The sequence below is a fragment of the Chironomus tepperi genome, unplaced genomic scaffold, assembly GCF_022539635.2.
Source record: "Chironomus tepperi strain 1889 unplaced genomic scaffold, CSIRO-AGI_Ctep_v1 contig_301, whole genome shotgun sequence".
Classification (NCBI taxonomy): domain Eukaryota; kingdom Metazoa; phylum Arthropoda; class Insecta; order Diptera; family Chironomidae; genus Chironomus; species Chironomus tepperi.
The window spans coordinates 104,811-119,410 of NW_027226423.1; the positions used below are offsets into that span (position 1 = coordinate 104,811).

At 33.8% G+C, this 14,600-nt stretch overlaps 1 protein-coding gene across 2 annotated transcripts in view; it reads right to left on the reverse strand.

The window, feature by feature from the left end:
• Positions 1–8,444: 8,444 nt before the first annotated feature.
• Positions 8,445–14,600, reverse strand: part of Pgm2a (phosphoglucomutase 2) — a 64,897-nt gene continuing 58,741 nt past the window's right edge. The window contains exons 2-6 of one of the 2 annotated variants that reach the window (XM_070642868.1): positions 13,591–13,789; positions 11,661–11,923; positions 11,343–11,588; positions 9,882–11,030; positions 8,445–8,928 (exon numbers count right to left, since the gene is read on the reverse strand). In XM_070642868.1, the coding sequence (XP_070498969.1) occupies positions 8,826–8,928; positions 9,882–11,030; positions 11,343–11,588; positions 11,661–11,923; positions 13,591–13,677 (1,848 nt within the window). In that variant the 5' untranslated portion in view covers positions 13,678–13,789 and the 3' untranslated portion in view covers positions 8,445–8,825. Of the gene's footprint in view, positions 8,929–9,881; positions 11,031–11,342; positions 11,589–11,660; positions 11,924–13,590; positions 13,855–14,600 lie in introns of those variants that run through there. The other variant, XM_070642867.1, reaches the window with a different exon arrangement.

Here is a 14,600-nt window from a genome sequence, read left to right on the forward strand (position 1 = left end):
GGGCCTTAAATCGATGTAACATTAAGGAGATAAGCAATATATATAGGTTTGAGGATAGTACATCTAACATACTAACGATAACAGTGCCGATTTTGCCACATATCCGAACAGACAATGTACCAAATGTGTTGGGCAATTCTACGAATTAGAGCTATTTAATGTGGTTCCTTCTCAGAGTTTAGGCTAGCCAAGTTGCCAGTCAAATCGGGTCTTAAAACGCATTACTTTTGAAAGAATATTATCAGTGGGCAAACGTACCAGTGGGGAAAAATACGAGGCAAACTTACCAGCGGACAAAAAGCTAGTGGGAAAATAATCAGTGTGGAAAGTACCAGTGGGAAATTGTCAGTGGCAAGCAATCAATGGGCAAGTGTTCAGCGGGCAATCGAACCAAACCCGCATGTTTATGAGCATGTTCACAAAATTGATTGAGTGTATCATGCTCAATTAATGCGAGGATGCTCATTCTGTTAGGAATCTCTTTCTATTCCAGTCTTATCATTTCACTAATAAGCTACTGAATATTTGAACATTTACTAAATTTTCAGCACTGTTCTGCTAAGATTTCAACACTTTCTAATATTTTATAGAAAATTATATCAAATAATTCTTGCTTCTTTGCCAAATATTATATCTACAAAAGTAATGAAAAGGAAAAGAAGCAACATAAAAACGGATATTGCTTCCGAATAAATAATATCATATTCTTAAAAATGGGACTAAGATTGTCGCAATATCCACCAGCAGATTTTGTTTCAGTACCGAAAAATTTCGTCAATTAGTGAGCAATTAATTCTTAATTCTTAGATATTTTTCAATTGTAAGCTGGATAAAAGTTGCTAGGAATATTAAACAATCTTTAAAAATTCAACATTTTCATCCTACATCTGCAGCAACAAACGATTTCTTAAGAATTTTGATGGAGGAATTCTTTGTTTTAGTCCTAAATGAAAAATTCTTTTACTTTAATTCTCTTCGCTTCTTTTTATATTACTTATTTTTTGATGAATAATGTAATACTTGAAAGAATGAAAAAGTCAACTTATGATATGGATGAGCTTTTGGAATTGGAGTAAATAGCGCATTTGGAATTGTGAATTCAAAATTAGGAAATGGTTCGATAGTAACATATAAAGTTGTGCTAATGTAGAGTAAGCATTCAAAAAATGCTAGGTTTTCTTTTGGGTCTAAGTTTATATTAAGGCTGAAGGACTAAGCTGGTGGATGATTAATCACCTATTGTATCACACCCTTTAGAGTTAACAGTTTAAAGTGGGATCTAAACCAAGTGCAAGCTCTGTACATTACAAAGAAACGCTGTATAATTACACTTGATTTATCCCGTTATGGACCTGGTTACAATTCGAGTGCGCAACATACTGCAAACAAAATCATCCAGTATACCATTTACATTGTGGATTCACCTAACAATGGATATGCATAAAACGACAAAACTGCACCCTTGAAGCCAGGACCTTCGGCATGAAAATCAACGATCTATTATTTAGGCCACTGATACCATTTATCCGCATATTAACATGGTGTCGCAGCAACATCGTTTCAAGCTTTCATTGCATCAAGCTTTCAGAGTTTCTAATATGTATGATGTCATGACGAACAATCCCATACTATAATATCAGTTTTCAATATCAAAGGCAATGACTCAGGGGGAAAATAACTGTCTGTAAGTTTAAATTTATTGGTCAAACTGAAAAATTTATTGCAGCTATTCCAAAATCTAAATATTACTTAATTACATTTTTTTCTGCTACTTTACAAATTTTTTAGAGATTATTCTTCTTTTTATCTTCTTTTGAAGAAAAACATTCTTAATGACAATAATTCCTCTTTAGAAACTCCTAATTAATGTGTTTAAATACCCAACAAAATTTTCCTATCCATTATTTTTATAAATAAATATTGGGCGACCAATTCCTTTACCATAAATGAGCTGTCGTCGTTGGCTAATTATTTATTTCTTTTTTATTTAGAAAAATATCATTAAAAAATCAGCAGAAAATGGAAAATATCCTTAAACTGTCTTATCTTCATTTTAAATTAATACATGAAATATCAGATAGATTAATGCTCGTAAAATGAGGAAAGTTTTGAGAAGGGATCTTTTATAAGAAGTCTTTTATGCATTATCATGAATCAAGATCAAATTTTTATGGATTAAAATTGCAGATTTTTTTCTTTTTTTTTCATTGCTCATCGAAAGGGTTGCAATAAACAGATGGTGGGTATGAAGGCATAAGTTAGGATTTTTAATTTTAATTAAAAGGATCTTTTTTTATTAATTATGATTTAATTGCTTTTCGCCACAAAATGTGTTGTAAATCCTTGATTATAGACCAAATAATATTTTGCTTATTTTGGACAGTATTTTAGCATAGGTGAGGCTGGATGAACATACTATTTTTATCAAGAATCAGACATTATAGTAAAAAATCACAATTATTTTGTGTAGGTCCAAAATTGTAGGCTTGTAGACAAAAACTACAGCTTTGAACGAAATATAAGGTTCAGCAGAAAACTGCAGATCTGCGCATCTATAATGAAAGAAATACAGGCCTGCGATTCCAACCGTATCTTAGAAACATCATTTCTTCGATTTTTTATAGTCCTAAAAACAGCAATTTTCACGATTTTTGCGATAGTGTCTTACAGGGACGTAGACAAGGGAGTCTTAAGGGGCTTGGGCGGTTGTAACCCTTACTATCCTTAATTTGATAGTGGGGATGTCACCCTTCAGACAAGGTTATGTGGATAATCTTTTACTTCAGGAAAGGAAGGAAGCCTTCAATAGAGACAGTATTGCACATGGTAATAGTAATTGACTGAAAGCCAGCTTTTGTCGCCATCTGAGTGGGGTCATGGATCACAATTGATCTGTCCGGCCAGTAAAGTAAGCAAATGGATTTGACGAGAAGCTACGCACTTGACAGTTTGATCAGCTTCAGAGTCAGACATCAGCTTCTCCAAACTTCTGATCCTAGTGTCAGACTCTTGACATTTTTTCAATGAGATAACAAAACAAATAAAACTAAAACTATGTGCTACTTGAGATTTACTATAAACTTCCAAACTTAAAAAAATACAAATAAACTATCTATTTTGAACTTATATCTAAATCAATAGGATGTCCCTGAAAACTCAGTAGTCAAAGTCAGACTTCCTACTTAATACGGAAATGAAAAAAAAGAAGATAAAAGTCTAATAAAGTTTCAAACTATTTTCAGACATAATTGATACTTATATCGACTACAAAGTACGAAAAAAGAATAAAAATGCTCAAAACAAAGACATAAACTGACAGGTGGTGTCAAATAAAAGCGTTTACGATAAAACAGAAGTACAACAAAGAGAATACGATAAGAGAGGAATATTCATTTCAACAGAGTACTTCTGTCTATTGTTTATAAACATTAATGAAAGAAATAAAATAAAATTAAATAACAAATCGATACTTGATGGCAAATTGCCGAGGGTATCATTAAATTAGAATATGTGTTTTGGAGGAAATAGGATTTACAAGCATCATGCTAGAATTCTTACTGTACTTGACATGCTTTGAAGTTTTTGTATTCTTCTTTGAAATTTTTATATTTTGTTTCAATGATTTTTTTTATCCAATTTTTTCAAACATCAATAGAAAAGCTGAACATGATGCAAACATAAATTTTTATGCTCAATTCTATTAAACTAGAAAAATATGTTATTTGAAATTTATGGTATGTCAGATACGTTGTTGACTGTTTAATAGATCATTCAATCACAAATGTTTTTGCACTTAATAAGTGGTAGTTTAAATTATGGGATTGCGTTTCAAGGGTAAATATCAATTCGATTTCTGCCCCCGATCCAAATCGAAGACCTCCTTCCCAGCACGGAAGCAGAATATTTTACTAGGAGATTTTTTTGAAACTTTTTTATAAAAGCAATTAAAAATTTAAATGTGATAAAATGTAGCAAAAGGAATTATTCAATGAGGGCCAATGTTCCCAATGCCCCCGCCACCTGGCTCCGCATCTGCTCTTCCCCTAAAAAGGGAACGTACTTAGCCAACGACCTCTTACTTAAAGTTTACTGTTTAATAATTTTTGGAGCCAACACTGAAGTTAATTTTACTCAAGAGTAAGGACTCCAATAAAATGAATTTTAGATAAAAGCTATTCTATTTTAGAAACAGCAGAACGGTGGTGAAATAGTGTCAGTTCAACGTGCGGACAGAGAATTTGTACAAACTAGATGACAGAGCCAGCAACAGAGTCATATGGAAAGTTTGTTGTTACCTAAGGTCCACATAGGAGCATGGTTCAGCAAGTAAGTAAGTATAGGTACAATGTGATATTATCAACATTTACAGCTTAATTTTTTAGCTTAACATTTTACATCATTCTAGATTCTGACTTGATGTTCTGTCTCTAACATTGCCTAGAACTTCAATTCCATCTTGATCACATCTAACAATCAATTGAAGTATCTAAACTTCCAAAAAACATTAATATCCATGTTGCCAACAATAAAGCACACATTTAAACATTAAAAAGGCGGAAAAGACTACAATTACTCTTGCTTTACAACAGAAATTAGTCAAGTCATGTTATCATTAAAAGATGAAAAGCTTACAAGACTAATTTAATCAACACAGTATGAAAATATCCTATTATATTTTGTATTATACTTTATTTTATACGAAATCATAAAGATTTATATGAACAGTATGTACATAATCTTGTATTCTCCACATGCTACGAGTATGAAACAATTATTGATATACATGATATTTGTACTAATTATCCTTGTTTGTTCAAACTTTTATTTTATTGCTAAGATGTAATTTTCTAAGAAGTGTGCAAGACCAACCCGAGTGGCACAATCCACAAGGGAAAAGGTGCTCCAAGAGCAACATGGCGTAGGACGGTAATGAAGGAATGCTAGTTAGATGTCAAAACTGAGAATTTGTACAAGCTTTGTGATTTGGCTAGCAATAGAGTCAGATGGAAAGCATTTTGTAATAACCTAGGCTTCAAGTCGGAGCATGGTTCCACGAGGTAAGTAAGGAACCCGAGAGGCACAATTCATCGAATTGCAGTTTTTGTCTTAAATGATCGCTGTTCGGGCAATGTGAAGGTTTGTGTAGCATTCTGCCTAAAATTGCAACCCTAAATTTTTGAAATTTTACCGAATTTACGGACGGAAATTTTGGCTGTCAATAAAAGCACAATTTCAATGTCCTATTAAAATCAACCTCGTCATTTAACAATTCTGCGGTTGAAATGATTATCAGATGAATTTTCAATTTGATAAAAGCATTAAACATGTTTGAATGTCAATTAAATGCTCAAAATAAAATCAGTGAATGCACTCAGATGCTCCCACAAAATGTTTATTAAATCCTCCATGAAAGCGACGAATTCTACTCAATACATTACCTACGTAGAAACGAAAAAAAGAGAGAGAACAGAAATATTTAATTACGGTTCATTTCAAATTTGATATACTTAAGGGCTTGAAAGCATTAAATGTCAACGAAAATAATTTGTTCGGTTTACAATGCATTACAATTTTTGTTTTGTTTTTCTAAAAAGGTACTCACTTTTGACATTTATTGAAATCTTGCCCGAATAGCACAAGTTGGTTTATTGATCTGAAATTTGGCTTCTTTCGGGAACCTTCTTGACAGCATCACCCACAAAATGATCCAAAATCTGGAACCAGGCCGGCGTTACTCTGCAGATTTACCAACACCAAGCCAGAGTCACGTCGGTCAGGGCCTTTGTGCTAGATCGTTTAACTCAGTGTTGGGCAACCTATGTGCCGCCACTTATTTGAAAATACCATATGCCGAGGCTAACCACAAAGGTGTCCCGCAAAAAATAAAAGGAAGCTCATCACTGGATTAACCGACTTGTGCTATTCGGGTGTGATGTTGCCAAGAATGTTTGCTATTTTTAGCAAAGCTTAAAAGTTGACTCGAATTTATCATGGAGTTGAGTCGACTTTTGATATACAAAATCCGATTAGAATTCAAGCTCTGATGAGCTCTGTGCATCTAAACTAAATTGAAACCTTATTTGGCTTACTCCTGGCTTCGTTATTTTTTCCACAATTCTAGACAAGTCCTTAACAACTATAAAATGAATAAAAAGTCATGTATTACCTGCCTTGACTTGTTCAATGTGCACTTTTGTGTCTCCAAACCCAAACTTTTTCAATACATGAAAGGAAATGTACAGAATTAAAAAGTACAACTATGTCTGCATGAATATGCACAATAATATATTTCAGTAAGAATCCCTTTACATTTTAGCAAATCTCTAAAGTGAATATCATGCTTTTAATTCCAAAAAGTTCTTAAAATATCATCAAAAAATTTAAACTTTAAAATAATATGCCATTACCTTCATTTAAGCTCTTATGTCAATAAACTCTCAAATCTCGTGGAATTTAATGATGTGAATTAATTTAAATTCTTTTAAACCTTTCTTCCATCAAATATTTATGAGAATAGAATTGGGGAATTTTACGAAAATCTCAAGTAAAAAGGATGATTTGAATGAGACTGTTCAAGTACTTTCAACAATGTTCCACGTGTTTTTAATAAAATAATCAAAAAGGAGCATGTAAATTTATATTTTGTTTGGAATTTTTTAATGAAGTTGAACAACTTAGGTGAATTACGGTCTGAAAATCTGAAAATAAAATTCAAATTGCTAATAAATTGGAAGGGATTGTGGCGTCGTAGTAGAAGTGGAATGTGGGGTATCGAGGCACATATAGACGGATCTGCCAATTGCGAGAAAAAGGTCTCTGTAGCTGACTGGTTAAGAAAAAGACTGGAAAGCTGTATCACTCTTTCGTGAGTACAAGGGTTCGAATCTCAAGAGACACCAATCTTTCAAACATTACATAGAATGAAGTCGATATGCCAAAGATTCTCTAAATGCTTACGACCCCTAACAGACAATGCACATACTCACCTAAATTAGCATATTCATTAGTAATACTCAATCAATATAGTTGGGCATGCTAAATTTTGTAAGTATAATCATGAACATACTCCTTATCTGTTCGGGGACAATACAGGGATTGCTAATTAATGTCTAATTTTGAGATAATGGTAAAAAGTTTAGAAACTCTAAAGAATGTGTCTGAAAAATTCAAGACTTTTTAATGACATCATTAATAAGCCATGACTCCTCATAACTCAAAGTGATCTATAGAAGATGCCTTCCTCTTCTAAATCTGCTAAAACTCATGCCTTCAATAAATAAAAAATTGCTATTTTGAAAAACTTTTCCGTATATAGCAGCAGAGGATATGACAAGAGCTAACTTTCTGCCAAACTTAAGTCATTTCTTATAAACTTTTTATTTCACATGAAATTTTTATGATTTTTTATATAGAATAAAAATAAGAAGCAGAAGTACCCTCAGTTATTCTGTTTTCATGATCACTTTTATTGAACTTTTTTTTGTTCCTCACACTTATTACTTCTTGATATTATTTATTGTGATAAATAAATTTATGTCACTTATTCTGTCAATGCAAGTCAAGTTACTATAAAAGATGAACGGAGAATGTGAAATATTTACTGAATTGAACTTCAAATTGAATGGAAAGTCTGCAACATTTTATACAATTTTTAACTAAAAGTTAATGTCTTTTATATTTGTTCTCAATACAGCATGAGTTATATGTTATGGACTATAGGCACGAGGATACGTTTATTTGACTAGCTGTATGTCTAATGCTAAAGGTAATCAATCATATCACGATGACAATAGTTGTCTTCCTTAGAGTTAGACATATAGTTCATCATATATGAACCTTTCCACTCGTGCAGAGAATGTAAATTGTAGAATATTTTATGGTACTAAAACTATATGACAAAGGTCGAACGTGGTGAATTGAAGTTGGTATTAGGTATTAGTTCACTGAACTTCACTTCAATCCCCTCGGTTTCGAGTGAAATTGAATGAAATTTCAGTGAAGTAAAGTGAAGTGACTTCATCGACTTCGACCTCTGATATATGAATGATACCTTTAGAGAACAGTGGTGGACAACCTTTTTTGTGAGACGGGATATCCTAGAAAATCATATCAGACAACAATTTTCATACAGAACACCAAAATAGTAAACCTGTTCAACTTCATATTGATTGATCTAACCTAGTGTTAGGCCTAGTGAACGGCTTTTGTTACGCTGCAAACAGTGAAACTCAAACAATACCCCAAATATACAAGCATATGTTAATTGAGTGTCTTACGGTACCTATAAGCATGCTCACCATAAAATGCTCAATGGACATTGCATATGCTTGTATGTTAGGGTACTTAATAAGTACGCGGAACACCTGAAATATTTCACGGAACACCGGCATACCTGTGTGTCACAGGCTGCCCACAACTGTCTTAGATAAGTCATAAAATTGCTGTTTATTTGATCAAGTTTAATTTCATTTTATTTCATTATTTTCTAGGGTACAGTTAATATTTTTGATACCCTAATAAGATTTTACACTCACATTAATTCTTAAGAATACTTATGAATATTTTGTAGCAGTTCCACTTATATTTATATTTAAAAAAATTATTATTTATGTCAAAATATCGAATTGAATCCAATTCACATAATTAAAACCAACAGAAAAAATTTTAAAATACAAAGTCTGACTTCCTGAACATCTGTTACGTTATTCACAGACCAAATTGTATTGTGATAAAAAAAATGTATACAATTGACAGTAAATAAATAATAAATATATTCTGCTCCACAAATGTAGTGTAAGAAAGAAAGAAAAAATATTGAATAATATTTAATCTGCACGTGCAATCAATTCATTTTCATTCGGTTGTAAAAACTCATTTACCAAAGCGTCAACGATTTCCTTCAAGTTGGCTTGGACTTGCTTCCAATCACTGTAAATATAAAGAAGAATGAAAAAGAGAGAATTGAATGTTATTATACTTTAATATGGAAAAATCATGAAATATCGGTTATGAAGAGGTGGTCAAGGCGCATTTCATTATAAACCGAAGATAAGCATGAAGGTACAGCATGAGCGTAAACAGAAGGATCTTAAGCTAAATTGCAAAACAGGCAACTGTAATAGACAATTAGTACAAAATCTTGATAAGGTTTTTGTTACAAATCCATAGAATTTATGAAGAATTTGTACGGTTTTTGCCTGTCACAGGTGTCTGTTTTGCTGAATCTGAATCGAAATTGAACTCAAAATGTGGATTTCGAGTAGAATTAATCGACATTTTCATACAAAAACCGAGTCGACTTTGGACTTCTATCTAAAAGCAGATCCTATAAGATTCCCGATATAACAAACCCAGGAAGAAAGTGTTCGGAACCTTACTAATTCTAAGGTTCGAGAGAGAAAAGTGAACACTTCTTCAACAAAATCGCCCAAGTGGGACTCGAACCCATGTCTTATGATTTACTTTCTCATTTAAGTCACATGCTCCTACCACTTAGCTACCGGGTGTTGTCAGTCAGCGTTGCAAAAATAACACCTTAAACCTCCTTCTTCTATCCACTGTTCATTACACAACTCTTATCATTGTATTAGACCACAACTCAAATCCAGCAGCAAAAAGGAAATGAATGATTCAACCCCAACTGAGACTGTCTACAACTTAACTCAATTCCTTATCTTAGTTACAACATTAAAGAACCATCAAGATAAATCCAGATGAATGAGAATGTAAGCAAGTAATTCGCTTAAATGCTCAAAACAAACATATCAAATTATTGATAACATTACAGACTTCATAGACAAAACATATCAGTTGCAGTGCTCGTAATCGGTTAAAAAATGCGACTTGATTCCGTATAGTATAAAACCACTTGATTTACTTACGTTTCATCGGGTTTTGCACAATATTCTGAATAGTATTTAATTTTCGGTTCCGTTCCACTCGTCCGTATTGTTACAACAGTATCATTTTCAAATGTAAATGTAATCATTTGTGAACTCTTGCTGGATGGCAGCAATGATTTTCTATCAGGTTGCGATGTGTCAATGCCAGTTGTTAAATCTCTTATGCCAGCAATTTTATATTTTCCATCGAGTACGGCTGGTGGATATTCATCTTTCATTCCATTCCAATTACGTATACGTTCAAATATTTTGACAATTTTTTCAGGCTCATAGCACAAATAGTAGCTATTTATTGAGTAATGATAGCCATATGTTTCATATAATTGATCCAATTTTTCACACAAACTCAATCCCTCTTTGACTTTTAAGTATGATGCTAATGTTGCTAGGTGAGCTGACGCAGATACACCATCTTTATCAAGGACGGTCGGCGAGAACATAAATCCAATTGCTTCTTCGTACGCAAATAGCACGGTTTTGCCTTTTTCCATTAAATCGACACTACGATTTCCCATCCATTTAAATCCAGTCAATGTTTCCTCAAAATTATATCCATCAATTTTACCCATCGATCCGAGCATCTTGGAACTGACAGTGCTTGCCAGCAAGTAGCAATCATTCAAACTTCTCTCGGGATATTGTTCTTTGAAATATTGGATAGACCACCAACCGAGTAGACTGCCAATTTCATTTCCATTGAATACTTTCCACTGTTTTGTTCGTGGATCACGTTCTGCTATTGCCAGGCGGTCAGCATCTGGATCATTTGCTACAATCAAGTCACTACCGACTTCATCAGCTAATTTCATTGACAGAACTAAACAAGACTTTCCTTCTTCTGGATTTGGAAACTTGACAGTTGGGAATTCTGGATCTGGATCGCGTTGCTCAAGCACAGCATGAACTGGCTTTAATTTTGAGACTTCATAAGCATGTTCGACAAATGGATAGCCGACACCATGCATGGCAGTGTAAACAATTTTAAGTTGTGCTTCTTCGTTGTAAGACAAAAATTTCGGTGGAATTACAGCAAGCATCTTGGTGAAGTATGATGCAAACATTTCATCGTATGGATCATGGAGGAGACCTGAGTTTAATGCTTCTAGATTCCATGATGATTCCAATGGACTAAAATGACAAAATGAGTCAATTGTTAATGATCTGGAAAGGATATTTAGGTTTTAAAGGCAGTGATGTCTAAACTGTGTGCCGCGGCACTCTAGTATGCCGGTTTCGGTCGTGGCTTGCCAGAAGTATGTGCCGTGGCACAAGAAAGCTTGTACATCACTGTTTAAAGGGTTCATTCACGTATGACGTCCAGTAGTCAACCAGAAATGACTGGAAGTGCAAGACCAAACTCCTCCCAACTCCCAAACCGACGTCATTAGTGAATAAACCCACAGGTGTTCATGAATAAGTGATAACAATTAAATATCTTACACCAAATTATCCAGTATGCTATTCTGAATGTTTTTATCATGCGGTGGTATAATTTGTGCTGAATTTTCCCAGTATACTTTATATCCATTATCTTCCTTTGGGTTATGTGATGCTGTGACCATTATACCGCAAAGAGCTTTTTTCTCTTGAACACAAAACGGTACGAATGGAGTTGCGGTTACATTTCTATACAAATATACAGGAATATTTTCATTTATGAAAATCGTTGCGGTCAGTTCTGCAAATCTAAAAGTGGAAGGATGGTATAAAGATATGATGAATAATTTAATTTATTATGACAAATTGACATATATTAACCTCCTGCTGTTGTATCGTCCATCATAACTCAAGACAATTCCACGTTGTTGATCTTCAGCCTTAGGGAAGCATTCCTTCACATATTTACATAATCCTTGTCCAGTTTGAACAATTACAAGGTCATTCATGGAATCAAATCCAGCTCGCATTGGACCACGTAATCCAGCAGTTCCAAAAGCCATACGATCCAAAAGTCGCTTGCCGAGAGTTTCATAATCCTTCGATACGATCAATGACTTAATCTCATTCAATGTCTTCTCGTTCTATAGTAAATGGAGAAAGATAGAGATATGAATGTAAACACAAACTGAATAGTAATTTATTTGATAGATGTGGTCACATTGTGGATGATAAATGCGTGAGTTGTGCATTATAAATAGTATATTCTATAATTGGGTTATTATGCTTTGTGAGGATGAATGAACCAACCACATTCATAGGGTTTGGGTTTCGCAATACTGACAGTTTTGTTGTTGACATAATTTAAAGTTAGATGTAAGCTTTAAGGTTCTAGCGTTTGGATGTTTGATGAATATGTGCATGACCCGAACAGCACAGCTTGATCGCTAGGCCACCGGTATTTCACCATATCAACCTTAGATCAAGATGCTGAATTCGATACATTTTAATGCCGGAAAATGCGATTGGCTACATTTTGATGTTTGGATAGACGATTTTGAGAACAATAACTAAGGAGAGACGCAGTCTCGAAGATGGCCATGTGAATTAAGTCCAAAATCTGTATTCATTCCAAAATCAGTGCTTGAATGTGCCATGCTGCGATTAAACGACCTATTTTCATGTTATAAATTTGACATTTGTGTCACTTGCTGTGAAATGTCAAGTTCATAACAAAACATACGGTCTACTAAACGCAGCCTGTCCACTCAGGATGTTACTGCCATTATTTCCAAAAGGTTCTTTGCTTCTATGTCAATTAATAAACAATTTGCGCATAAAAAAGTCAGAAATAAAAGCAAGTCATGGATCAACAAATGAAGCCTAAGTTGTATATCAGCTTTATTATTATATTATTATTATGTTGAATTAATAATCTACGTAATCAAGCTTTGCTTTTGTTTTTTTTTTGTTTTTTTTGTCGGAAGTGTCTAGTATCACACACATATTTTTTTAATGTTGCTATAGAACGTGCTCTAATATGGAATCTTCTTAAAATGTATTTACACATTGTCAGTGCGTCACAATAAATCAACATCATAAATCAGAAGCAAATTTAGATTAAAGGCTCGTCAAATGAAAATGAACGAAACAGTATGCGATTGGCCCGAGCAGCATAATGTGGTGAAACGTATTTTGTGTGTGACTGGTCGGTATTAGCTTGACGGCAACCCTAGCAGACTAAGAGTGTGCTCTAAAAAGCAGAGTAAGCTGAAAGCAACGATCACGAACATGGTCATCTAGTATATGTCAGGTGAATGAGAGCATGCTCTTTGCCTGTTAGGGAGAGTGACTTCTACAAAGAGGGTGTTCTTGAGAGGAAGAACAACTTCTCCAAAGAGAATGCACTCGAGAGGGAGAGCAATTTCTAACAGACAAAGAGCATGGTCTCGAGTGCTTAGTTAATTCGCTGGTCTTATAGATCAATTGCGATCCATGACCTCTCTTAGATGTCTAATAAAGCTGGCTCTATTGCTCTCGAGAACGTGCTTATCTCAAGTATACTAGATGAGCATGCTCATGAGAGTTGCTCTCAACTTACTCTGCTCTTGAGAGAACGCTTTTTGCCGGCTAGGACACTCTGCGTGTCAGCGTTGATACAGCGACGTGACGGTACCCTAGCCAACACCTAGTGATGTTCGGGTTCTACATAAGTCCCTATGTCTTTTCCAAGAATAACCTCTCTCAAAATTATAATCCATTTCAACGAGGATTAAATGAGTAAAAGAAGAAGCTTTTTTTTCATTCTTACCTTATCCCATTGAAGCCATTCCTCAATCTTTTTGTCAAGGACGGTATTTCCTGAGTTAATTTCTAATCCATCAACAGCTGCTGCCATTTCAAATGCTCTTATTTTTTAATAATATTTTTTTTAAATCAATGAACTTTTTGTTGCACGAAATGAACTTGAAAAAATATAATTTTTTTTCTCAATCACAAATGAAGGAAATCTGAAACGAGATTAGAGTGAAATGGAAAGATGTTATTTCGACCGCGTTAAATAGGCAACTAACTAAAAAAAAAAAATAAAAAATTATTATTGTATCATAATCACACGACGGCAATCAGTCGCGCATAGAAAGTGAATACTTTTTTCCACAATGTGTAACAGGCTCACATCAATATTAGTTGATTCTTTTACGCTTTATACTCTTTTTTTGTTGTATTTTATACATTCATTCATTCGTTATCAGTCACATTCGCCAAGTTAGTTCGTGCCCGCACGGCTCTTGTTTAAGAAGTAGATACTTTTTTCTCCTCTCGATTCATATGTGTGTAAACATCTGTTACTGCTTTTTTTTATTTCATTGTGAGATTATCAAATGTATACCTAGTAAAATTTACATTGCTTTTGTCTTCGTTGAATATTTTCAGTTTTATATGAGGTTCTACTGCCTAATATTTAAATTTTGGTTGAATTTTTATTCGGAATTGATCTTTTGACATTTTGGATATTGAAGATTTTAGCACCGGATTCAATCAATGAATGAAAGATATTCTTTGAACAGCTGTTGCGTTTTCAAGATCAGAATTTAAAGACCATTTACTTTTATTTACACAAATTTTAGGAAGCATTAAGTTATCTCTTGTCTTATGATACCCTATTTATATGCAACTTTTCCAGTAGATTTCGAATTAATATAGAAATTTCATATAAAAATTTGAATTTAGAGCGACTCTGGAACGTAATCTAGTTTTCAAAGACAAAAGTTATGGAATCATGCACCAATTCCTAGCGTGGTCGAGTAACACAACTCAAGA